Below are 27620 nucleotides of genomic sequence, written 5' to 3'. Positions count from 1 at the left end.
GGGGGGGGGGGGGGATATAGAGATGATCACCAATATAATATATATAATGAATCAGAAAGGGGGGAATATAGAGATGATCACCAATTTAATATATATAATGAATCAGAAAGGGGGGGAATATAGAGATTATCACCAATATAATATATATAATGAATCAGAAAGGGGGGAATATAGAGATTATCACCAATATAATATATATAATGAATCAGAAAGGGGGGAATATAGAGATTATCACCAATATAATATATATAATGAATCAGAAAGGGGGGAATATAGAGATGATCACCAATTTAATATATATAATGAATCAGAAAGGGGGGAATATAGAGATTATCACCAATATAATATATATAATGAATCAGAAAGGGGGGGATATAGAGATGATCACCAATATAATATATATAATGAATCAGAAAGGGGGGGAATATAGAGATGATCACCAATATAATATATATAATGAATCGGAAAGAGGGGAAATATAGAGATGATCACCAATTTAATATATATAATGAACCGGTAAGAGGGGAAATATAGAGATTATCACCAATATAATATATATAATGAATCAGAAAGGGGGGAATATAGAGATGATCACCAATTTAATATATATAATGAATCAGAAAGGGGGGGAATATAGAGATTATCACCAATATAATATATATAATGAATCAGAAAGGGGGGGATATAGAGATGATCACCAATATAATATATATAATGAATCAGAAAGGGGGGGGATATAGAGATGATCACCAATATAATATATATAATGAATCAGAAAGGGGGGATATAGAGATGATCACCAATATAATATATATAATGAATCGGAAAGGGGGGATATAGAGATGATCACCAATATAATATATATAATGAATCAGAAAGGGGGGGGAATATAGAGATGATCACCAATATAATATATATAATGAATCAGAAAGGGGGGAAATATAGAGATGATCACCAATATAATATATATAATGAATCGGAAAGAGGGGAAATATAGAGATGATCACCAATTTAATATATATAATGAACCGGTAAGAGGGGAAATATAGAGATTATCACCAATATAATATATATAATGAATCAGAAAGGGGGGGGGGATATAGAGATGATCACCAATATAATATATATAATGAACCGGTAAGAGGGGAAATATAGAGATGATCACCAATTTAATATATATAATGAATCAGAAAGGGGGGAATATAGAGATGATCACCAATTTAATATATATAATGAATCAGAAAGGGGGGGAATATAGAGATTATCACCAATATAATATATATAATGAATCAGAAAGGGGGGGGGGGATATAGAGATGATCACCAATTTAATATATATAATGAATCAGAAAGGGGGGAATATAGAGATGATCACCAATTTAATATATATAATGAATCAGAAAGGGGGGGAATATAGAGATTATCACCAATATAATATATATAATGAATCAGAAAGGGGGGAAATATAGAGATGATCACCAATATAATATATATAATGAATCGGAAAGGGGGGGGGATATAGAGATGATCACCAATATAATATATATAATGAACCGGTAAGAGGGGAAATATTGAGATTATCACCAATATAATATATATAATGAACCGGAAAGAGGGGATATAGAGATGATCACCAATATAATATATATAATGAATCGGAAAGGGGGGAAATTGGTCTCTTTTCTAGCACCATTATGTATTAATTTATCATAGTGACACCTATTTTAAAAGAATGCTGTCAGCAAATAAATCGAGCCTAATGATAACCTGTTTGTCTCTAGAAATTATTTAACTTTTGTTTGCAATTATGACACAAATGGTAAATTACAAAACATTCGATTATCTTGATATCTCTAAAGTTGAAGACCTCGAAAACATTTTGCTAGTGAATTAAGACATAGATACATCGTATTGGTTACCTACTCGTGATGGTGACCGTTAAACTGTAAAAGTAGTGTGCAATCAATTCTTTCTTTCAAATAACTCTGTTAGGGCAGATAGTGTGTACGATAAGGGGAATATTGAAAATGACAATGTATGAAACATCACCTGGTTTGTTGTTCCTTCACTAAATGTCTTACAGAAGGTTTTCAATTCGTTTACTCTGTTATTTTGTAATTTTGTAAACAAACAATGCATTACATTCCCCCATGATAGAAGAATGAATATGATAAAACGGGAAGCTAACAATAGGATAATATGTTTTATGCAAAAAAAGATGATCATTAATACAGTACGCAATGTAAGTAGGTGTCATAGAGCGAGTAAATGTGCTGATAATAAGGAGACGTTTATGTGAAGCTATTCCCCGACGTAATGAGTTCTGTAACCCCCGTGATAAATCATTACAACTCAATTTCCTTTAGATATCACCATAATAATTAAGTCGAGTTTTTTCAATCAACTGTGACAAAGGTATTACATTAGTATAAATATCAGAGTACTCAGCCGAAAGTATTGGATATGGAAGTTGTACAAAGATCTAACGAGAAACCTTATATGTTGCAATTACGTACTGATAACAGACTGAACAGTTCTATGTAATGCTATAATATTCATCGTTGTTTAATTAACAGACTAGAGTTTGGGATCTAGTAGAAAATACTTGATTTTTTGGAGGGCGGGAAAAAAGTGCAACGTTTAATTGTTTTGTACTTTTATTATGTTAGACTTCTTTCTTGGGGACATTTATCTAATTAAAATTTAGTGTCCATTCAAGTTGAAATTACATACGCAGTGCCGTTACGAAACAAAATATGAATTTACATTAAAACAAAATATTACCGAATAAAAGAAATAGCAACATCAGTAAACCAAACCCAATACTTATAGATAACACATACCAAAGACTATTTCACCATGTTTCTAAAACAAAAGTCCTATAGGTTTTGTCGCTAACCTCCTATAGTATTTATAATTATTATTTGCTTTGAAATAATGTATGATGCGTCATGACTTTGATCACCAAAAACAAGACATTAATTAGCTATAAGCATAGAAACTTTTTAAATCGTCACTCATTCGAAGACCCTAGATGAGGATTGTGTATATGTATATGGTAACATACATTTGATTTTCATTTATTAAAAATTATTTATGAAATATAGCTGACTTTTGGATTGGTAAATAATTTTATTTGTATTGCCAAATGTATGGTGCTACTGGAAATATTGATTTATTTCTATGATTCTGACTGATGCCAACATATTTATTATTTCAAAATTTAATTTCTTTATTCGAAACCATTTGAATACACTAAATAGAGATTATTGGCAACAAAATAAAGATAAAATTTTACGTCTGGGAAATATAATGATATTTGTAAATAAATTAATTTAAAAATTCTCTCTTGAAAGGTAAATTATATAATTCAGTTTGAACAAATTTTTAAATTGCATAAAGAAAGCTATTTTGAAAATTGCTCCCGTTCAAAAAATGAATATAATACACAGGATTAAGTTCAATACATTGATTTGGAAACACAAATTCAATTAATGTAGGTTTATATTTGGAGAAAAACTATTATAAAATAAAAATAAATCACTTTTGGTAATCTCAGAAGTGTGCGTTTGGGATTTTTTATTCGCTTCACATGCTATTTGATAAATAGTTTGTAAGCTTCAAACCTTGAAATTATGCTGTTAAAACAAACATTAATGTATATGCCATTACCAACGTACAGGCTTCCATTAATCTATAAAAATATCAATTTCTCAAGCATTAAGCCGCTATATCGTGCACTTTCCTAATGTAAATGATAATAGTTCAATTTTTAAGTTCGATATCAGTTTGCTAATAGGTGCTGCCAATAGAACACCAATGTGAAAAGTGTATGGTCTACAAAAATTGCATAAACAAAACTCAATAGGAAGGATTTTTATCGGTTTCGTTACAACTATTATTATAAACAGACGTTTTATACAAAATAACATTATTCGACGTTAACTGAACTATCTTATTTAAACCACTCAGCATATTTAAAAGATGAAATAATTTATTTATTATTACTTTAGACGGGTTTTAGAGTATAATGAGCACAACACAGAATAAAAAACGAAATAATCTCTGTTATATACATTTAACTCCGATTTATTGTTATGTTATGGCATTACTTTTGGTTCTTTTTTTCATCAGATCTCAAACAATTTCATTAGGTTTTGGAATTTCAAATATTTTGGCATCGAGCATCACTGAAGAGACATTGATTGTCGAATTGAGTATTTTGTGCAGTTAAATTAGTACTGCTTATGTTATTTCTGATACAAGAGGTTCATTGTTGCGTTATTGTTGAAAACGTAAGTCATTAAATACCTCTGAATAGATAAAAGAAGTACAAGTAGTGGATAGTTGTCTCATTGGCAATCATACCACATCTTCTTTTTTATATTGTTAAAAGTGTGTGCCAAGTGATGTAGTATATGATGTTTTGGTATTTTTGCGTTAACTGCAAATCATATGCAGAAACAAATTTACTACTATAGGAAAGGTTAATTACGATTGACAAGTATTAGCAAAAATAAAATAACAAAATACCGAACTCAAATGAAAATTCAAAACGATAAGTCCCACACCAAATAGCATTGCAAAATCAAGAGCTCAAACACATCAAATGAATGGAAAACAGCTGACACATTATTGCCTAGGTACAGACATTTTCCTATGCATGAAATGAGGAATTTTAAAAGATTATATTGCTAGCTTAACCTCTCACGTATGTAACAGTCGCATAAAATGTCATTATGTTGACACCAATGTGTAAAAACAAAACTCAGACATAATAGGTAAACATGACAAAAATTTGAGTTAAGCAGTCAATATTGTGTTATAACCTTAATTTCTATGAACACAAACTAATATGTCAACAAAGAAAAACAAAATGACATAGAGACAAAGCGCAAAAGCAAAAGCAAAAATAAAATGCGGGTATACAAAATATGATCATAGCACAATAAAACAATGGCGGGATGAATAAGTACCGAGCCACGCCAAAATGATTTTTATCAAAAAATACTACACAGTAAAGGTAAAAATTTAACAAAAACATATAAAGGAACGATATAAAGCATGATTAAAATGATAAACAACGTCAGTACCAAGAAGCCGTTTACTTAAAGACCACCGTGCATTATTTGGGAAGTTGATAGAGAATAAGACCACCGTGCATTATTTGGGAAGTTGATAGAGAATAAGACCACCGTGCATTATTTGGGAAGTTGATAGAGAATAAGACCACCGTGCATTATTTGGGAAGTTGAAAGAGAAAAAGACCAATGTGCATTATTTGGGAAGTTGATAGACAATCAAATGTCTGTCATTGATACCACTTTACCTCAAAACACAACACTGTTATAACATACGAAACTACTGAAGCGGTTCCTGATGTAGGACAATCCACAAAAAATATGTGGCGCCACGTGACTTGTTAAATTTTGTTCCTATACAAGTTTGGTTAGATCTGGGTCATTGGTTGTTCATTTTTGTTTGCCTTTGCTTGTACCTGGACCAAGTTTGGCTGTATCTTGATCTTTTGCTGTTTATTGTTGTTTATTTTTTGTTTGTACCTTATCAACTTTGGCTATATCTGGATCAATTGTTGTTAATTGTTGTTTGTCTTTGCTTGTGCCTGTACAAAATTTGGTTATATCTGGATCATTTGTTGTTCATTGATGTTTATATTTGTTTGTACTTGTATCAAGTTTGGCTGTATATGGATCTTTTGTTGTTCATTGCTGTTTATATTTGTTTATACTTGAACCAAGTTTAGCTATATCTGAATCATTTATTGTTAATTATTTCTTTTAACGTGTACACAGTTTGGTTATATCTGCTTCATTTGTTGTTCATAGAAGTTTATATTTGTTTGTGCTTGTACCAAGTTTGGCTTTATCTGGGTCAGGCATTGTTCGTTGCTATTTTGCTTTATTTTACCTGTAACAAGTTCAGATCTATCTAGATCATTTGTTGTTCATTGTTGTTTGTCTTTGTTTTTATCTGTTTCAAGTTTGGCTTTATCGTGATCCTTTGTTGCTCATTGTTGTTTGACTTTGTTTTTTATCTGTTTCAAGTTTGGCTTTATCGTGATCCTTTGTTGCATATTGTTGTTTGACTTTGTTTGTACCTGTATCAAGTTTGGCAATAACTTGATCTTTTGTTGTTCATTGCTGTTTTTTATTTGTTTGTACCTTACCTTATTACTTTGGCTATATCTGAATCTTTTGTTGTTTATTGCTGTTTATTTTTTGTTTGTACCTTACTAACTTTATCTATATAAGGATCATTTTTTGTTCCTTGTAGTTTGTCTATGTTTGTAATTGTACCAATCCTGGTTTTATCTGGATAATTTGTTGTTCGTTGTTGTTTATTTTCTTTACGCATATGGTTGTGTTATTTGTAAGGAGTCGGTTGTTAATTTCTTTTGCGGTCTGTAGTGCTTTTAAATATTTTTTCGGCATTTCCTGTTATCCTTCATAAGGATTATTTTACTTTTCTTTATTCAACCCATATTGAAGAGATATTTTATCTTTTATATCAATTCGAAATAAACAGACAACTCCGTGCAAAAGAAAAACGACTTAATATAAAGAGAAATGCACAAAATATTATACAGAACACTTATGATTGAACAACACGCTCCCTACAAATCTCGGGGATGAACTCACAAATAAGTACCAAACTTTTCTTCGAAGACCTGAGGAATTTATAATTGCAAACCACATATGTTTTCTAATACGGTTCTAGGGTTTGAAGATTTAAGGAGGCTCGCGGGTAATAAGATTTTCAGAAAAAATTTAAACATTTATTTTTCATTTCAAAATTTATTAATTACCTTCAGTAGTTGTTACTTTAATATCATATGGAACAAAAATCATTCCAAAACATCAATTCGTGTTGGCCCCAGGTGACATTTAATTTTGGTCCTCAATGCTCTTCAACTTCGTAGTTTATTTGGTCTTTCTAGCTGATTTGGATTCGAGCGACACTGATGAGTCTTTTGTAGACGAAACGCGCGTCTGGCGTATTTCCAAATTTTACATCTGGTATATATGATGAGTTTATTTAAAATTTAGATATCATTGAAAAAGCTCCAATTTATCTTCCTTTGGTGCAAAAATGCCATTTTTTTGGCATTAAAATTGATATGTCTTTTTTAACTCATCGGTGACCTAAATGTTTTATTGTTGTTTTCGAATAAGCTGTACATAAACTAAATAATGGTAACATTTAAGCGATTTCTGTAATTTAGTTCTTTTTTTATTTCGATATTACCGCTTTAAATTTTCTCCTATTAGTTCAACAGAAAAAAAAGGACATTAACAAAAATGTATACTTCCTTCGAAGGTAGATTATGAGCGTAAATGAACGGTGACCCCATTTTTTTTATTTCATTTTTCTGTTAAGTGTAAGATAGAGTCCATTTATAGAAAAATATAGCGAAATCAAATATCAAATCAAAAAAAATGATTTAGACCCGCGGGTCCCCCTTAAAGAATTACATTAAATGTCCCTTTTCTTTAAATAAAAAAAGTTATAAATAAAAAAATGTAGGCATCCTTGTTATCTCAAGTCTTACAAAAAATCTATTACCATTATATGGACAGAAGGATACAGAAATTGGAAGAGCAACTGAACGAAATGATCAGATAACAGATGATAATTTCATATTTTCTCTTCTAATCTGACCTAATTGAGTGTTTATTTTATTCCATAAATGTTTGTTATGTGAAATATCCTGAGAAGATGTAACAATTAATAAAAACTTGAAAATACTAATTTAAAAGCATTTTGTCTTTTAAGATGTCATATCTCAACTGAGATTATTACATTTGTATTAGTCTACTGACTCTGTCTATAAGCGGCTCTGTTTACATTTGCTGTTATTTTGGCTTTGTCTTTGCTAAATTTGCTCAAATATGACTACCGATTGAAAAGTAAATAACGTGTCTAGATGCAATTTGACGTTGCAAATATTTGATTTCCACGAAAACAGATAAGCGATTCGTTTCTGCCGACGATGCACATTTTTTGTTTACTATCGTTAATTCATACAATTGTATGGAAAAGTGCAATACTCTGCATGCCAGAAACTCCAACTAATAATCCATTTAACTTAAACAACCGGACGACAAAGGAAGCTCATTTCAAAACATGTTTCATATAAAAGTTCACGTGTATCAAGTAAAGAAAAGATAACATTTTGAGCAGAATATTAAGAAATGTGTATAATAAAATATCGGAATAATGTTTGATTTTTATAAAATCTATTATAAAATCTAGTTTGTGATAAATCAGAATATTTTATTTCTTGTATAAAGTCTCAACTAAGATATGTGGATATAAGAAGATGTGGTATGAGTGCCAATGAGACAACTCTCCATCCAACTCAATCTACTAGCATATGAATATATAAGAAGATGTGGTATGAGTGCCAATGAGACAACTCTCCATCCAACTCAATCTACTAAAATATGTGGATATAAGAAAATGTGGTATGAGTGCCAATGAGACAACTCAATCTACTAACTTAACATATGTGTTCATTTATGTGGCCATTTTTCATGTATTACTAATATTCTATATTTTACAGATGTGACAAAAACGTATCAATTGGATATTGTGTAAGACTGTACAAAATCTATGAACATTTCAATTTTTTAAACAAATATTTAATTTTTTTCTAATGGGTAAAATAATAAATCATTTTTATTGTGTTTCAGTATTATATCGTTTCAGAATATGAAACATATGTTAAAATAATAATATGAGCTCAGAAGTTCAGTTGAACTAATTATTTTTGTTCAGGATGATTAATGGAAGCTAAGTACGTTTAAGTAAATACAACAGAAACACACAATTGAATAAAAAATAAACATAAATTAACTTAAAAGAGGGACGAAAGATACCAAAGGGACAGTTAAAAGACATGTCATCAGGTTTTTTTTCTTATATTCCACCAATTTTGTGAGAAAAAAAGGTTTCGGACATTTAAATTTGCATTCATGAGCTGTCACCGGAAACGGCAAAAGTAAAACTCTCGCGTTCATTTCATGGTTTACAGTACTATTATTAAATAACATTAAATTAAATAAAAAACAGCATACTTACATCGGTTCGAAATGATGTCGAAAGAGTAAACCACACAGCTCGAAAGACGAACAAAAGTCAGTAAGAAGAATGCACCTTTCGACGTTTGTCAAATCCAAATTATTTCAATGCTCAAATGAATTTTTGTTAATCATTAATTCTGAAAGCAAGTCTCAGAATATCAGACACAATTTAGGCACTATATGTACTTGTGTCCGCATCAATTAGATCACATAAAAGCTTGTAAAGTTCCTATATACGGTTCAATAACCATTTAATATCCTTTTATAGGGTTTATTTTACCCTAGTTTAACAAATTATTGTTTTTCCTTCTTTTTCTTAAGATGGTTTGCAGTGGGAATAATTATAATGTAACTCTAAATACGTTATCAAAGATGCGTAGTTGTTCCTATATCGATCTGACAACTATATTCAACATCTGTTGATGCAGTCTAAACTATATAAATCACACCGATGGTTAGTCAGTTATTATCAATACACAGCTTAAGTGGTGTTATTGTTTTCATCTCACTGACCACAGCTAAGACTTGGACTTTGTATTGTTTTCATCTCAATGACCACAGCTAAGACTTGGACTTTGTAAAGGTCTTTCCTGGTAAAAAATGTATATCCCAGACAGAGATTTGTATGTCTTAATCCATGAAATCTCATATATGTCTATCAAATAATCTTTATTTTTTGTACTTTTATTATTTGCCTAGCTGTTCAGAAATCAGCATGATTGTTGTTAAAAGTCAAAGTTTGGAAGTTTAAAAAATAATTGCGTTTTCATAGAATTTTAAAACAAGCATATCGGATAGAGAAAGTAGTGCGATATTTAATTTCTCAATACATAAATATAGATTTTTAACAAAAAGAACAAAATTGAAATATATCAAATGTGAACGGTAATGACTGTCCTTTCCTTAATACTTCAGTTGTACACGGGAAACTCTATGTTTAAATTTACGATAAAAGGAATGGCTTTCGTTCCCTGTTGTTAATGTTCCCTTTTCAATCAGCGATTTTCCTTTATCATATAAGTCGGTTGAAAGCCATACGGTGATCTATAGTTTCTGTGTCATTTGGTCTCTTGTGGAGAGTTGTCTAATTGGCAATCATAACAAATCTTGTTTTTTTTATTGTTATTGCCAAAAACTTGACCTTACTATGAAAAGTAACTATATATATCAAAATTTCTTTATTTAGATAAAATAGTAGATAAAAAAAATAAAAATGAAGATAATAAGCACAGATCAACTCGCTCTTTGGCTACCTCTTCGTTGTCAAAAAATGAATGTCCCTCCTCAGGGAAACACACTGCACAAATGAATCTTTAATTACAAGATCAATGTTTAAATTCGAAAATAGACTTTATGTAGATTTTTGATGTCGTGCTCTGAAGCCATAAGCTTATGATATTCAAGTTCTGCGTGAGAAGTGCAGTTGATTCATTTTATAAACGGTATAGAGAAATTACACCCTCGCCAAACTTACGTTTCAAAACTTAACTGTTTGTTGAAATAACGTTTAAGAAATATGTGATTATTGTCATCTATGTGTTTTCATTTTAAAATTGTTTTTAAAAGAAACTAAACAAACATTGCATAATACAGCAGTAAATAGTATGGTACACGACCAGGATGATCGTAGTTTCTAAATTTCTAAGTCCTAAAAAAACTCAAAACGCAATACTGTAATAATTTACATTACAAAATTGCATTTGTAACTTTGTGAGATGGTTGCGGTCCAATTCTACATTCATTTACATTAAAAGAAATTTTTAAAAAAATCATTATTTCATCAGTCAATAGTGAGAGTATGACGGCAAGATTCTCATCAGTAGGTTAAGTAAAGTACTTTAAGATTCCTTTCAATAATCGAAAGCATGTTTTTAACAATTTTACATATTATGTCTATTTGTTTTGTTCACCCATCGTTATCAATATAATAGATTTGACGTGACTGCCAAACAAGTGAGAGGTTTAGCTTACTTTAAAATCAGGTTTAATACACATTTTCTACATAAGAGAATACAGGTACCAAGTCAGGTATATGACAGTTGTTATCCATTCGTTTGATGTGTTCGAGCTATTGATTTTACCATTTGATTAGGGTCTTTCAATTTTGAATTTACCTCGGGGAATAGTATTTTTGTGATTTTACTTTTTAATACTTTTTTATTTCTTTTTTTTTTTTATCTATTTTTCATTATATCATGAAATGTTGGGTGCACGTTTTATTTATCAACTAACGTAGTTTTAAAGTGGTTGGTTTAAGATTTCGTGTATACTAGTTGAACGCTGGTAACTAACTTTGTATATCTCCTTAGTCAAGAACCTCGTCAGTAATATTTGTATATCATATCTTAAATGAGCTTGATATTTTGTAGGATTGGGTGCTGTTGGAAGTTCTAAATGGATTGTTTCTATTAAATCATTAACAATTGGTATTGTTTCTGGATAACAGTGCTCAACACATTCTATAGAAATAAAGACAAATCAAGTTTAGTCCATGGGTTGCAGTATCAATTTCGTATATCACAACATCTCCTTTTATTTATAATATGCAATATTATGACAGTTTAGATGGCACCTTTCTTCTTAGCAGATCGATCTATCGTAGATCGAGATGTTGTCCTTTTTTCACAATATGACGGCAACACTCTTTAACTAGATTATGAAAAGTTTATTAGAACTATCATTTATATTCAGATTCTAATTCTATGATATAGGAGGCTGAAGAACTAAACCTATAAATATCCGCAGTAAAGATGTTATCATAACTAATTTTACTTTGAACGAAACCATGAAATATCAATTGACATAAATGGTCTTAAAAAATAAAACCAGTCCATACTGTTGTATAGTTTATACGGCTTTTTTTCTTCACAGAATCAATTGTTATTGGCATGAGTCGAACTTGCCATTAATTCCGTCTCCTATCCAGAATTTGGCTGCCAAGTTATATCCCTTGTGGCGACATCTGGAAATTTGTAAATCTATTACGATCTTTAACAATTCCCCTCAGACTGGGATGCTAGAGATAAAATGAGGTTTACTTACAACATCTAGAAGTAGAATAAGTAGAAATGTCAGTAACAACAAAGATATGTCATGTGTTGGTTCCATTGACGTCGACAAACCTTCAAATATCATCTCGTGAAGCTACTAACGAGATTAATACTGAACAAATGTTTAATTAGATATTGCTACATTTAAATTTTGACTAAGAGGTTTGGTGCAATTACATGGTTTGTTATAGCGATAAATTTCTAATCTCAAACACACTGTTTTGAAATCAGGAGATTCCATACAAATTAAAAACAATTTTATCAGTTAGAAAAATAAAACCATCAAGATTACACAAGGACTCAGCCTTTTCGTTGAAATATTGGACAGCAACTTTTTGTCTTTTAGTTTATATCGTTAAGTGTAACAGTTGTATGTTGTCTTTTTTCTTTTTACTTTTTTACTTGCTGTTAGTAAATATGAAATAAGGGTAGTATCAGTTGCTGTTAGATCGAAGAAGATTTCATGAAGTACGTCGATTACTATTCAACCAAATAAGATCTCGGGTCAATAATCTTATAAATGTGAACATACACAATAAAATAAAATTTCTAAATATAACGGTTTGAAAAAGATGGATATAATCAAGATCTGTATATTAATTTATTTCTAAAGTTAGTTCAAGAGATTTTAACATTCCGAATAAGCAGTTTTACCAACAACAATATATAAGAAGAGTCGGTGTGATTGTCAATGAGACAATTATAGTTTATACGGAATTAGCAATTGAAATCAAAGCAAACGAGTCACCTATAAGTTATACAATACAAGAAAGAACTACATTGGTTTAGTTTATAACAAACAAATAAGACCTCGCTACATCATACATGTATCTGGCCGAAGTCATGAGCATGTAATTCAGTTGTCTTTTTCTTTTGTGTATATCATATTTGTTTCTCGTTCATTGTTTGGTTCATGTATCGGGCCGTTAGTTTTCTCATTTGAATTGTTTTACATTTGTCTTTCAGTGCCTTTTATAGCTGACTATGCGGTATGGGTTTTACTTAATGGTGAAACCCGTACCACGGGTGTCATTCGGTTTATCGAGAGAAATGATCGTGAAAGAATATCAAACGGCGGTCAAGTATTGAGAGACGATCGTGAAAGATCTGGTAACGGATCGTGAATGACATTTAATCGAGAAGACATATTAAAAGTCAGTAAATATTCTAATTTAATTAATTACACTTTTACGACAAAATGAAACTGTCTGTAAAAATGGTTCAACATAATGATCAGTATGTCAGAATATTCAGTTTCAAAACTATATAGTTATTACAAAACGACAAAAGACAGATTCCTTCTCGACATTTGAATGACATAAAAAATGTAAACAAACACGATTTTTTCACAAATTCGAGTAGATAAACTACGTTTATCAGAATAAGGGCATTGTATTTGAATTAATTAAACGATTCTCATAGTTATTTTGTTTCAATATAATCTGAAACTTAGTAAATAAAGAACTGTTTACACAAAATTGATTTTTTGGATTGTGAAAGATCACGTACCGCATTTTTGAAGATCGTGAAAAGGATCGTGAAAGATCTGATGCTACGAAGACGTTCAAATTATTCTTCCATCATATGCTAATTGATATTTGTTTTTGGTATTGAGAAAGGCTAGATAGGTCAACATCCTCAATAGGTTTAATCATTTTAAAGTATTATTTTTTTCAGAAAATGAAAAGAAATTACAACTATGGCAATAAGAAAAGACAATGGGTGACAAAACGCCGAAAATACATTAAAATTAATATTTGGGCATTTGTGAACATGTTATTTGTAAAACAGTTGGATGATTGTAGGATAAAGTTTTTTATTGTCATGTGAAGTACTCACTTATCATGAGTTATAGGATACCTATATTTTGTATAATGGATCCTATAAACTAAATGTCCGCCAGACAGGATTTGCCTCATTTCATGGATTTGTTTTAGTGGTCAAGTCCGTATCGAGGATTCGTTAAGCTTTAGGATAACTGTCTGATGTTATGATTGTAAGGTGTATATTTTCGACTTGTGCAAGGTTTCAACTAACATTGAACTCATTATCATGCATCATTCGGCAATGTTTGTTTTATGTTGTTTGACCTTGGAATATATATATATATACCTGTATGCTATAGCGAGGAGGTGTTTCGTGTATGGTGTACATGTCTGTCTGCATGTTTCTTATATGAACATGATGATTTCAATTGTGCTTGATTTATTAAATGATAGTAAGATTTCTATGTCTGGCTCTCGGTCAAGGTTCATATATTTTTGACCTTATGTTCCGAATTAATTGGCCAAGCATAACTTTTACATTTGTCAGTTTCTATAATAAGTCACTGTAAGGATTGGAACACATTTATTTGGTGTACGGGATATTTGTAGAGATCTGTATGGCATGGTTCATCTGACCTTGACCTTTTTTTATGAAACATTGACTATCTTAAGCGCATTTGACACTTCTAGTGAAACCCTTGATGTTTATAGACGTTCAACAAATATACTATCATAAGTAAAGCAAACAAGACATTACAGCATTTGTGTTTTGGTATTCTATAGTATGTACTATATGGTTAAGTCAATCCTTATCTGTGTTGTTTATAAAGAACTTAAAAAGTTTTGTTGCACAAAATGTTGGTTATCGTTCAATCCCAAATTACACATGAAATGTGATGTTTCTGCTTTGATTTTTTGTTCGGTGGATGACATTTTGGTTTAAACGTTGCATATCCATATTATTGGCTAACTAGTGTCGGTCTGCCTGAAGTGCACTAGACCGATTCACAGAGCTGAGTCTTTCTTTAGACACGTTATTAGTTTGGTTTTTTTTTTTTACTTTTGAGGTAAAGTGTTGAATAAAAAAAAGGATAATAGCTTTAATGTTCATCATTATCAAAATAGTTACAAGCTTCAATCACCCGCAAAGTGGAAAGGGATTAATATAAGTTGCAAAACTTGTTTCCCAATCCACTATAAACAAATATGTTTAAACTAAAACTAAACTTCAACCACTTGCAGATTTATCAAATGGTAAAAGAAATACTATTTTTTGTTTACTAGTATTAAGTCTGGTCACGTATTTTCTTTCACGATCGAAATAATACGTTGCCTGATCTTTCACGATCAAGTTTGATGAAAATTCAACAAATTCAAGGTTTTCATAAACAAATTAACGCTTTTAATGGAAGAACATTCTTTAATTTTACTGTACTATAAGAAACACAAAAGATTAAATTTCAAATATATCATGATATTCTGAAATATGACCATTATACGTACAAACAGCGTGTTATTTGTAATTAATTTCATAGACACGCATTGCGCCTTTTGTGTTTTTTTTTAAAAAGTACTTCATATTTTCTTTATCTTCTTTCACAGTTATGTTGAGGAAGTTAAACCATTTTGACAGACATATTTTTTTGTTCCGATTTGGTCCGCGTTTTGAAAATTAAGCAATTTTTTCAAAGATTCTGAACAAGAATGTACATTAATGTCTTTCACGATCCGTTATATCAGAACTTTCACGATCGTCTCTCAATACTTGACCGCCGTTAGATATTCATTCACGATCATTTCTCTCGATAAAACCGAATGACACCCGTGCGTACGATAGCCTATAGTTGTTAATTTCTGAGTCAATTGGTCATTTGTGGAGAGTTAATATATTTTGCTGTCACCATACATGTGTCTTGTATATGTACTGAGACGGAAGAGACCTATAATATTTGCTAATAACTTGTGACTAATCAAACTGCTTGATTATTGCAATATCAACAGTATTAAATTAAATAAATATTAATGATTATTTCAAATATTATATGTATAGACGATGAATTTCGACACCACGTTTATAGAGCTGTATAATATTTCAACTAAATTGTATATCTTTTATATACAATGTAAATATATTGTTTATAGAGTATGTTAATATACACATTGATTTGAAACATTAAAAATTTGGAAATCATTTGAAAGTTCATTTGGCTGCATTTAACATAAAAACCCCAAAAACCATACGCATTGCCAGTAGACGCACAGGCAAAGGTAACGAAAATGCAATTATGACCAAATAAGACCACAAGAAAAACAACCAAATTGAAACCGAGGTTTCATTAACCTCCTCCCCCTTTTGTCTTTTAAATAATTATAGTTTATCAATTTTATTTTGAGAGATAGACCCTAATAAAATTCATAGATTCAAATAATACTTTACAAATGATATATAATAAATCCAACGATCTTAATAATTGACAGTATCATAAACTAGTGGTGAGATGACACACAATCATTAATATTATCATTGATATCAACCATTTAAAACATTTGGTCATCACACAGCAAATAACCACGCCACCAGTCAATTTGTATATCTTTATGTATTTGGTTTTGATGTTATATTTGTTATTCTCATCGGATTTTGTCTAATGCTTAGTCCGTTTCTGTGTGTGTTACATTTTAATGTTGTGTCGTTACTCTCCTCTGATATTTAATGAGTTTCTCTCAGTTTTAGTTTGTTAACCCAATTTTGTTTCTTTGTCCATAGATTTACGAGTTTTGAACAGCGGTATACTACTGTTGCCTTTATTTACAAAAGCATATGGCACATTTGTATGCCCCGCTAGTGCAGATATGGATCTAATTTTTTTTTTAAATCAGTGCATGTGTAAAGATGACTTACAAATTGAATTTGCTTTTTGTTTAATTTAATCGTATTTTGCCAAAGTACTTCAGTACGTTTAAAATTTCATTAAAACTGTAATTGTCTGTCTTTCTATAATGCCAGTCTCTATGAGTACCAGTGTATAATGATGACTTAATGATAGAGTTTGCGTTTCGTTTCGGTTGACCGACTTTATTGGAATTTCCAACTGATTTATCGCAATAAGGTTGCATACGAAATGATTCGTGTTGTACGGACACACCTATACTAGTTATATAACGTAAAGTGGAAAGGGATTAATAGAAGTTGCAAAACTTGTTTCCCAATCCACTATAAATAAATATGTTTAGACTAAACTAAACTAATATGCAAGTTTTGTAAAAAAAAATCTCTATTCTTTATCTGCACTTTTTTGTCAACATAATATGAAAATTGTAAATGGACTGCAAAACCTTTCAATATAGGCGACGACCTTTTTAATTTTGTTTTCCTAAAACTAAAGTCTGTTTTGAAAATTTATAGGTATAATGTTTCTAAATAAAGGGAGATTTTTTGAAAATTTATAAAACGCATCTCTATCATAGAAATATCTAAAAGAAGATCCTAACTTAAGTAAATAAGTAAACCTCTATGTGACTATAAGCCGTTCTAGTAAAACGAACTTGTCAGATAACTGTGAGTACTCTCAGACCTGTTCTTTTTGTCTTTTTGTGTCGGGATGTATAAGTACCCGGCCACGCCCACTTTTATTTTTTGTCTATCTGATGAGTTAAGCCTTTTTCAACTAATTTTTATAGTTCGTTTTTTATGTTGTTCTGTTTTACCACTGTCCCAGGTTAGGGGGAGGGTTGGGATCCCGCTAAAATGTTTAACCCCGCCACATTATTATGTATGTGCCTGTCCCAAGTCAGGAGCCTGTAATTCAGTGGTTGTCGTTTGTTCATGTGTTACACATTTGTTTTTCGTTCATATTTTTTACATAAATAAGGCCGTTAGTTTTCTCGTTTGAAATGTTTTACATTGTCTTATCGGGGCCTTTTATAGCTTACTCTATGCGGTATGGAATTTGCTCATTGTTGAAGGCCGTACGGTGACCTATAATTGTTTATGTTTGTGACATTTTGGTCTTTTGTGGATAGTTGTCTCATTGGCAATCATACCACATCTTCTTTTTTATATTGATAGAATAATTTTTTTTAGAATAAGTACTGGATCAAATAGAAAGAATAGAAAATTAACAACTGATTTATACTAGCTTTATATTTTCCTTTTAAATAGGTCAGCTCAAACATCTTTTACGTTGTGACGTTCCAATTGTGAACTTTCCATTTCTAAGTAGCAACATTCCAGCAACACCTGCATACGGGGTATATATCTCCCAATTGATACGATATTCCCGTGCTTGCATTTCCTATCATGATTTTCTTGATAGAGGGTTACTGCTCACAAGGAAGCTATTAAACCAAGAGTTCCAAATGGTGAAGTTGAAATCATCCCTTCGAAAATTTTACGGACGCCATCACGAGTTGGTTGACCGTTGTTGAATAACCGTTTCACAAATGATATCGGATATGTTCCTTACGTCGTAACTACAATCCCCTTCCCTTTCATGAATTTGACCTACCGAATTAGACTATTTACCGGATTTGTAATCACATAAGCAACACGACGGGTGCCGCATGTGGAGCAGGATCTGCTTACCCTTCCGGAGCATCTGAGATCACCCCTAGTTTTTGGTGGGGTTCGTGTTGTTTATTCTTTAGTTTTCTATGTTGTGTCATGTGTACTATTGTTTTTCTGTTTGTCTTTTTCATTTTTAGCCATGGCGTTGTCAGTTTGTTTTAGATATACGAGTTTGACTGTACCTTTGGTATCTTTCGTCCCTCTTTTACGTATTTATTTCAGTGGATGCTAGTAATATTTCAACCAATTTGCTACTTATTGAATCAGCAACAGGTAAAATAGCCAAAATTCATCACGACAGCTAATTAGGCACTCCGTATGCATATTTTCTTCGATATGTCTGTTAATACCTGTATTAACGGAAGGGTTGTTATGGTCGTATAATGTAGCAATGTAACTGTAACTATAGATTACCATTGTTCAGATAATCTGCTAAAAACTTTCTTCGACAGATTGCTACGAAGGCTTTTATCGGATTTGGAGAAGCATGTATTTTCAACCAAAAGATAGTTTATCAGAAAATTTTACCTAAAGATGACAATCAAAAGATAGAATTATTAAAACCCGAAATATGATTGTCCAAATAATTGACATAGTTCCGTCCGGTCATTTTAGTATCAATGCTTATCAGCTATAATTCGTATACTTGAACTGATAACTCCTGGACATTCACACGTTTGTTTTATTTGTGTATTTCATTAATGATGCGTTACATCTCCATATCCGTGTGTGTCCTTATAACCAGCCTCACCTGCTTCAGTTTGGCAAATGACTTGGGTCCTAAGAAACAGGAACGTTTATTAATGAGTGATCCAGACGCAATAAACGCTCAACTTCTTACACTAGAGCGGAAGTTACAGGAAGTCATTGCGAAAATGTCATTGATAGAAGATGAAAATTCACAGCTGAAAGTGGAATTAGTAGCAAGCAAAAAGCAAATAGAGATGAACACAAACAGCATATATAATCAATTGTCATATAAAGGTATGTATATGTGCCGCAGTGTAAGGGATGGGGATGATTTAAGGGGCAATCACTATAAAACTTCTAATTAATTATACGGAAAAGACTATCTATTAAAACTCACGTAGAAAAAAACCAGTGTATATGCTTTGGTTCGAACTCAAGACCTTTAGCATATCAAGCCACGAAACATACAACAAACCAGGACGGCTGGATACGAAATAACAGTGATTTAACATACCTAAAGGAAGCAAGATCTTTTTAAAAATGGGGCGAGATGACAAACCTTTATTCAGTGGGGTTTAAACCATTTTCGTTAATAAGTGAGTTGTCAGACTAATTGTTCAATGTGATTTTACACTTTTTCAAAAGTGGGACGAGTCGGTAAACAAGAATTGGGCGATTTTTTATACAGTTGCGATAAAGTGTGGACCGATCGGCAAATAGGGCGAGTTGACATTGTTTGATATCTACTCATCGTGTTCGGGGGTCATAAAGGGTATACATCATATAGTAATACATAAAGTATATTATAATGGTTGTGTGGCGTTCTAAACTAGATTTTACGAATTGTAAATGGTTTTTCGTTAAATTGAAAACAGCTGGGATGTAAAATAGTTATCCCACTCGGGCTTGGTGTGTCAGTGTAAGATCACCCTCTGGCCTCCGGCCATCGGGGTGATCTTACACTGACACAATGCGTCCTTGTGGGATAACTATTTATGAATAGCAGAAAATAAGTTAATTGAAATTTCCACAGGAGGTACCATTTATACACGATGGGGAAGAAAGGATTGTCCAAATAAGAATGGTACTCAACTGGTATATACAGGTAAATATCAAAATAAATTGCAAACGAAAATTATCTTTTTGCATACAAGATTATAAAACAGAAAGAGCGCCCGAAGAAAAAATAGACGAAAGCCGGGCTAAAAGGAAAAAGAAACGAAACACCCCAATAACTAAAAACAGACCAACTGGATACTATCTAACTCTAGTGATAATTTTTAGATTTGTTTTGTTCTGTGACATATAGTCCGAGATTACTCTGACGTCCAACGGCTGTTATGCCAGACAAGCTGGGGTCCCACGGCCCCAGCTTGTCTGGCATAACAACCGTTGGACGTCAGAGTAATCTCGGACTATGTGACATATTGTCATATCTTCTATTGAAATACATGTATATCGATGGTCCGAAAGCGCTATATATTTTTTTCTCAAATGAACACTTAGCTTGTACATGGGATTGGATCACAGGCATTTGTGTCCCAATGTTACCTCTAAACCTTAATTAATATAGGGGGATTAGTCAGCGACAAGTGACTGCGGATTGGATTCTTTTTATGCTATTTCGTTTTCAATGGTTCCGTTTTAGAATGTTAGTACATTTCTATTGTATTTAACTTTTTAAGTTTTTATGTGCAAAATCAAAATAACATCTATCTATAAAACTTGTTTAAATTTTTTTTAAATGGTTTCTAATTTGTTGTTATTGTATATGAATTCAACACCATTCATTATTATATAGGTATAGCTGGTGGAGGAAGCCATGCTGAAACCGGAAGTGGTACAAACTACTTATGTTTGCCGCACAATCCCGATGAAAAACCTGCACAATTATCCATTGGGCTCGAATTAAGTAATTATGTTGCACACGTTTGGGGAGCCGAATATCAGTTCTCCCTCGGCAAGGTCAAGGTTGACGACGACGTTCCATGCGCAGTATGTCGCGATACAACGACTGAAACTTCTTTGATGATTCCTGCAAAATCGTCATGTCCGTCTCTCTGGAAAAAACAATACAACGGATTACTGTGTGCCAATATGTATGGTCATCCTGCAGCTTCCGAATATGCATGTGTTGACTCAGAGGCACAATATTTTGAAGGAAAACGCGGAAGTAATGATGGCAAGTTGTTCTATCCAGCTGTTTCAGTTTGTGGTTCATTGCCATGCCCACTTTATGAGAACTTAAAATATATGACATGTGTTGTTTGTTCAAAATGAATATAAGCTTTGTATCTTTGAACGTTTAATACAAGTTTTCCATTCATATCAAACGTAAGAATAAATTTCGAAAATATGAATCATAAGAAATATATATGTTTATAAATAAAGTCATAGTATGCTGCTAAATTATATCAGATTTTTTCGAAAGAATTAATTCCTACAGAGACATAGCCACAACAATATCGATGTCTTATCAAGTAGAATTTTAGAACTAGTTAAATATTTTCAATGTCAATGCCAGGCGATTAGCAGTTAAACATTTAATTATGAGAAAATGAAAACAACATATTATAATATGTAATGTGTCAGATTTATATGTCCAATATGTATATTTGTAACAACCTGTCTATATCCAACGTCATTTGTTGGCTCTGCTCGCATGAGAAATCAGACAATGAAAGAAAGATATCATTATTGGATTGGTCAGATGCAGTTAACGCTCACTTTCTGGCACTTGTAAGGACACTGCAGTAAATGAAAACAATATTGAGTTCTATAGTAGAAAAAAAGAAAATTCGCAGTAACGTCGAATTGGCAATAAGCAGACAACAAACAGGTAATAATTACCGTATTTATTATTGTTGAGATAGTTATCCCTTCTAAAAATGAATTACGTAACTAGTCATATGATTTTAGGTCTTATCATGTTTGATTTCATTAATAAAATTGAGAAAGGAAATGGTGAATGTGTCAAAGCGACAACAACCCGACCATAGAGCAGACAACAGCCGAAGGCCACCAATGGGTCTTCAATGTAGCGAGAATTCCCGCACCCGTAGGTGTCCTTCAGCTGGCCCCTAAAAATATGTATACTAGTACAGTGATAATGAATAATTAATACATATATCTCTTTAAGTTAATTGGGTTTTTTTTTTCACCTCATTTTTCGAATCCAGCCAGGTTTTATTCAACAATCAATTTTAGGGATTCTGCTAATATCATTTGAGAAGTAGACGTTAGAGTGTTGAGTTTTCCAATACTCCCGCCATAACATAATAAAACCAAACACATAATCGCAAATGTGTCATGTACACAATTGAATGATGTATATCATTCCTTTTTATAAAGACTCATTATTGATGTGAAATATCTGGGACACAAGTCATTTTTGCCACATATGTATATTATACATTATACAATATTCGATATATACTAGTTTGTTATTGTGATTAACATGGCAATCAAATACAATCGTCAACGTGAAATAAAGAACAAAATAACGAAATATCATTGTTCCGTCTTATTCATCAAAGTATAACTATACGAATTTCATTTAGTTGAATATTAAGAAGTGTATATTCTAAAAATATGTTATTATTTATCGTATTGTCTAACAGGTTTTGGCATTTTCTTATGTAGAAAATGGTGAATTGAACCTAGTTTTATAGCTAGTTAAAACTCTCACTTGTATGACAGTCGCATCAAATTCCATAATATTGACAATGATTTGTGAATAATAGTTTCAAAAGTACCAGGATTATAATTTTATACGCCAGACGCGCGTTTCGTCTCCATAAGACTCATCAGTGACGCTCATATCAAAAGAGTTAAAAAAGCCAAATAAATACAAAGTTGAAGAGCATTGAGGACCCAAAATTCCAAAAAGTTGTGCCAAATACGGCTAAGGTAATCTACTCCTGGGGTAAGAAAATCCTTAGTTTTTCGAAAAATTCAAAGTTTTTTACACAGAAAATTTATAAAAATGACCATATAATTGATATTCATGTCAACACCGAAGTGCTGACTACTGGGCTGGTGATACCCTCGGGGACGAAACGTCCACCAGCAGTGGCATCGACCCAGTGGTGTAAATAGTTTTCAAAAGTACCAGGATTATAATTTTATACGCCAGACGCGCGTTTCGTCTCCAACGTGCATTAATTCACAAAAGGGTAATGTTACATGTGTATTTCTCTAAATGGTTAATTGTGTTTTACATTGTGATTTCGGGTCCTTTTATAACTGCCTATGCGGTATGGGCTTTGCTTATTGTTGAAGGCTGTACAGTGACCTTTAGTTGTTAATGTGTGTGTCATTTTGGTCTCTTGTGTAGAGTTGTCTCATTTGCAATCATACCGCATCGTCTTTTTTTATATTATAACATGGTTATCTAAGCTCACGTACAATAGTTTCTACTGAATAGGAGTTTAAGTTAGGGACACAATGGATTCAAAATAAAGCTTTTCGACCTCTGTGGTCATGATTTTGTTATCAGGAATCAACGCTTATCCAATGAAGCTATAATACATACACTTCCTTGTTGAAAAGAACATCTGTATAGGATCCGAAAAATTTACATTACGTAAATTATGGTCTCAATCGCTATCAGCTCTAACTTAGTCATAAGCATCAGCTGATAGCGCCTTAAAATACACGCATTTGTTGTATTAAGACTGTTTCGATTATGATGTGTTACAGATTAATTTTCGTGTATTTCCTTTTAACGAACCTCGTTTGCTTTATTTTGGCAGGTGACCTGGGTTCTAAGAAACAGGAACGTATATTAATAAGTGACTCGGACGCAATGAACGCTCAACTTATTACACTGGAGAGGAAGCTCAATGCGAAGATTTCATCGATAGAAGCTGAAAATGCCCAGCTAAAAGTAAAATTGGTAGCAAGCGAACAAAACATAGGGATAATCACAAAAACTATACATAATCAGTTTTCGTATAAAGGTATGTTTTGACCTATAATGGTTTACTATTTACACATTTTACTTGGATTGAGAGGTTTTTGCACTTAACTTAATCTTCTTATTTCTATGTATATATTCTACAACCAAAAGGTTGTGAATGACGACATCACGCGTTGGATGACCGTTATGAATTATTTTTTTACAATGAGGAGAACGGATATCTTCCAATGGTCATATCTAAAATCTCGTCTTGTTTTCCTCGAATGTGACATACCAAATTATCGCTGGATATGTACTTACATGAACAATGCAATGGGAACCACACGTGCAAAAGGATCTACTTACCATTTCGGAGCACCTCATATAACTCCCGGGTTTTGGTGCGGTTCGGTATAGTTTCTTGTGTTGTGTTTTATTTACATTTTGTCTTTTGGTCGTTTTTCAGGATTTTTTTTAAATGTCATTGTTAGTTTGTTTGCAATGTACCGAATAAATTTAAATACGTGCAGCCATATATGAAGGGTAAATGACATAGATATATCTGTTATTGTTTGTCATCTCATATATATAATTGTTTTTTCTCTCCTGGAAATGTTTATGACTACAATGTCATGTAACCACGGAGGTATTTTTTATTAAGGCCGAAGATTTTTCATTTTTTTTACCAAAATCGTTAGTTATGGTAAATAAAAACACAAAAAAACAGCAAGAAAATCCATAAACCTACAAATGTAAGTGCAGTATAATTACTAATATATACTAAACAACGGTATTTTTCCAAAACTCGTTAATGAAAAACGCCTTATACGGAAATAACGTAAAACATACCATTACTGCAAAGGGACAAACATTTAGTTATTTTGCAAGTATCCATAAAATCAACAGTTATTTTTTTTTTTTTTTTGTAATACACGTTAATTTTTGTGCAGAAACAATTTAAAAAAAATACCTCTTACTGCAAGTTTTTATGTTTAAATTTTAATTTCAAATATTTTATTTCTTCAGGAGGTACTTCTTATACACGATGGGGAAGAAATGATTGTCCAAATAAGAATGGTACTCAACTGGTTTATGCAGGTAATATATATGTAAACAAAAATGCGAAAGAAGATTGGTTTATATAACAGAAACTCATTTCATTAGTGTAGATTAAGATAAAGGCAACAGTAGTATAGCGCTGTTCGAAAGTCATAAATCTATACAGAGAATTAAAATCTGGTTACAGACTAAAATTAGAACTAGATTTGAAATAGATAAACGCGTCGTCAAAATATGTTTTTTAGAGGAAATGATGGAAAAGACACCACAAAGACTATAGTTTTTAATTTCTTTTCTGCTTCATATCGACATATCTTCTAATGAGACATCTTGACGATTTGAAGGCACTCTTATTTTTGAATTGTTTCATAAAAAAAGTCGAAAATTAAAAGGTCACGAGTGTTTTGCTTATTCAACAAAATATGAGGTAAAGTTCAAGTTCATCAATTCGTTGTTTTGCTGATTTTTTTTTGTTCGGTATCGTCACCGTATTTTAGTACATCGTTATTTATGATTCAGGTATCGCAGGTGGGGGAAGCTATGGTGAAACCGGAGGTGGTACTAACTACCTATGTTTGCCACATGATCCCGATCAAAGTCCCGCAGATTTTCCTCATGGGCTCGAAGGAAGTGGCTATGTTGCACGTGTTTGGGGAGCCGAATATCAGTACTCCTTCGGTCAGGTCAAGGTTGATGACGACGTTCCATGCGCAGTATGTCTCGATACAACAACAGAAACGTCTGTGATGATTCCTGCAAAAACGTCATGTCCATCTCTCTGGAAAAGACAATACAACGGATTTCTATGTGCCAATTGGCATGGTCATTCTGGGGCTTCTGAATATGCATGCATTGACTATGATGGAGAATATATTGAAGGAAAACGTGAAAATCAAGATGGAAAATTGTTCTATCCAGTTGTTTCAGAATGTGGCTCATTGCCCTGTCCACCTTATGTAAACGCTAAATATATGGTTTGTGTTGTTTGTTCAAAATAAATAAAGGTATTTCATCTTTAAATTCGTTGGAAAGAGAGAAAAAAACCATAATAGTGCCTAAAAAAATTAGAAAAACAAATACCTGGAACATATTTTTGATTTACATATGCATGATTGATTAATTGACTAATGTTTTGCGCTTTTTTTACCCCTGTTGTGATATTTCATGGCAGTCAGTTTTAATTATTGAAGGAGGCTGTAGTGATCAGGTGATCACTTACCATTGGTAGAAAAACTAACAATCATATAAAAAAAACACATATCTAGATTTTGTAAGGTAGACGAAAATGCCCTTAAAATAATCGTATTCACTTTTGATGTCCAAAAAGAGGCAGATCGAACATATTTTGATTATTCCAATGAAACTGATGGAAATGTTATTTACTTGTAATGATAACCATCAATTTAACCTGGCGTAGCCGTGCATAAAATGTATTTCTGTGAAATTATAAAAAGTGGCAATTATTACCTATCATACCTTTAGTTTCATTAATGAGACATGATATAAAGTAATCATGTGCCCAATTTGAAGGTCATGCGTACACATCTATCTACATTCTGAATTAATCAATAAACATGTTTGAAAAATAAACAGTTTAAAGGTTAACTTACAACAAATTAATCCAATCAAATTTCGTAGGATTCAATAACAATGAGCGGTCCACATCATGATAAGTTATAGGAATACACTGGGTAGGGAGAAAAGGACAAATATATTAAGCTCTTTTTTTTCCGATAGCGAATGAAAAAATGTTTGAAACAATAATTTTGCTATGGTTTCAAAAGCATGTTGTTCTGTATTGGTATAGCTTTCGGATCTTTCATTTAAATATTTAGGGCAATGGGAGTTTGGGCTTCAAAAGAGTACATATTCATTGGCTTTATACAGAAAATTCGTGTTTTTAAAAGTAAAAACACAAAAATACTAAACTCCGAGGAAAATTCAAAAAAAAGGAAAATCAAAAATCAAAAGGCAAAATCAAAAGTCCAAACACATCAAACGAATGGATATCAACTGTCATATTCCTGACTTGGTACAGGCATTTTCTAATGTAGAAAATGGTGGATTGAACCTGGTTTTATAGCTAGCTAAACCTCTCACTTTTATGAAAGTCGCATCAAATTCCATTACATTGTCAACGATGAATGAACCAAACAAACATACTCAAAGAGTAAAAATGTCAAAAATAGGGGTACAGCAGTCAATAATGTGTTATCTTAATATCACTGTAAAACAACAAATGTAACGAAGAATCACAAAAAGGCATACATCAAATTTATGTGTTTTTCTTATACAACTTAATTTATGTATGTAAAATCTTCCCGTATAGGATGGAAGGTTTTAAGTACTGGTGTCAAATTGCGCGCTTGAAATTCGCACAAGTAGACATACAAATAATTTTGTCGTTCAAAGTATGACGGCATAAATACATGTAGAGTCACGGAAAGTAGACATTAAAAAAAACAGATTTAACAGTAAAAGTAAT

General features: G+C 31.9%; 3 protein-coding genes across 3 annotated transcripts in view; 2 read left to right on the top strand and 1 right to left on the bottom strand.

Annotated features, from left to right (window-relative positions):
- LOC134726705 (glutamate receptor ionotropic, NMDA 2B-like) overlaps positions 1-9487 on the bottom strand; it is a 63879-nt gene extending 54392 nt beyond the window's left edge. The window contains exon 1 of the mRNA XM_063591121.1: positions 9102-9487. The gene's annotated coding sequence lies outside the window, so the exon portion shown is untranslated. The remainder of the gene's footprint in view (positions 1-9101) is intronic.
- A 9703-nt stretch (positions 9488-19190) lies between these two features.
- Positions 19191-21456, top strand: LOC134726704 (short-chain collagen C4-like). Its single transcript, XM_063591120.1, has 3 exons — positions 19191-19470; positions 20210-20281; positions 20978-21456. Exons 1-3 carry the CDS (start codon positions 19191-19193, stop codon positions 21454-21456), a joined length of 831 nt encoding a protein of 276 aa, XP_063447190.1.
- A 2373-nt stretch (positions 21457-23829) lies between these two features.
- On the top strand, positions 23830-26133 carry LOC134726703 (short-chain collagen C4-like). The gene is made up of 3 exons (XM_063591119.1): positions 23830-24137; positions 25106-25174; positions 25655-26133. The coding sequence occupies exons 1-3, from the start codon at positions 23864-23866 to the stop codon at positions 26131-26133; spliced, it is 822 nt and encodes a 273-aa protein (XP_063447189.1). The 5' UTR covers positions 23830-23863.
- Positions 26134-27620: the final 1487 nt, after the last annotated feature.

The sequence above is a fragment of the Mytilus trossulus genome, chromosome 7 (assembly GCF_036588685.1).
Source record: "Mytilus trossulus isolate FHL-02 chromosome 7, PNRI_Mtr1.1.1.hap1, whole genome shotgun sequence".
Lineage (NCBI taxonomy): Eukaryota > Metazoa > Mollusca > Bivalvia > Mytilida > Mytilidae > Mytilus > Mytilus trossulus.
Note: the sequence above shows the minus strand (reverse complement) of the source record. Positions and strands in the feature narration are given on the sequence as shown.

Excerpts from the sequence above, each read along its gene's own strand:
- LOC134726703 (XM_063591119.1), top strand. The coding sequence starts at position 23,864 with ATGATGTGTTACAGATTAATTTTCGTGTATTTCCTTTTAACGAACCTC. Across the intron at positions 24,138-25,105 it reads TAATCAGTTTTCGTATAAAG|GTACTTCTTATACACGATGG; the intron begins GTATGTTTTGAC and ends TTTCTTCAGGAG. Across the intron at positions 25,175-25,654 it reads TACTCAACTGGTTTATGCAG|GTATCGCAGGTGGGGGAAGC; the intron begins GTAATATATATG and ends TTTATGATTCAG.
- LOC134726704 (XM_063591120.1), top strand. The coding sequence starts at position 19,191 with ATGCGTTACATCTCCATATCCGTGTGTGTCCTTATAACCAGCCTCACC. Across the intron at positions 19,471-20,209 it reads TAATCAATTGTCATATAAAG|GAGGTACCATTTATACACGA; the intron begins GTATGTATATGT and ends AAATTTCCACAG. Across the intron at positions 20,282-20,977 it reads TACTCAACTGGTATATACAG|GTATAGCTGGTGGAGGAAGC; the intron begins GTAAATATCAAA and ends ATTATTATATAG.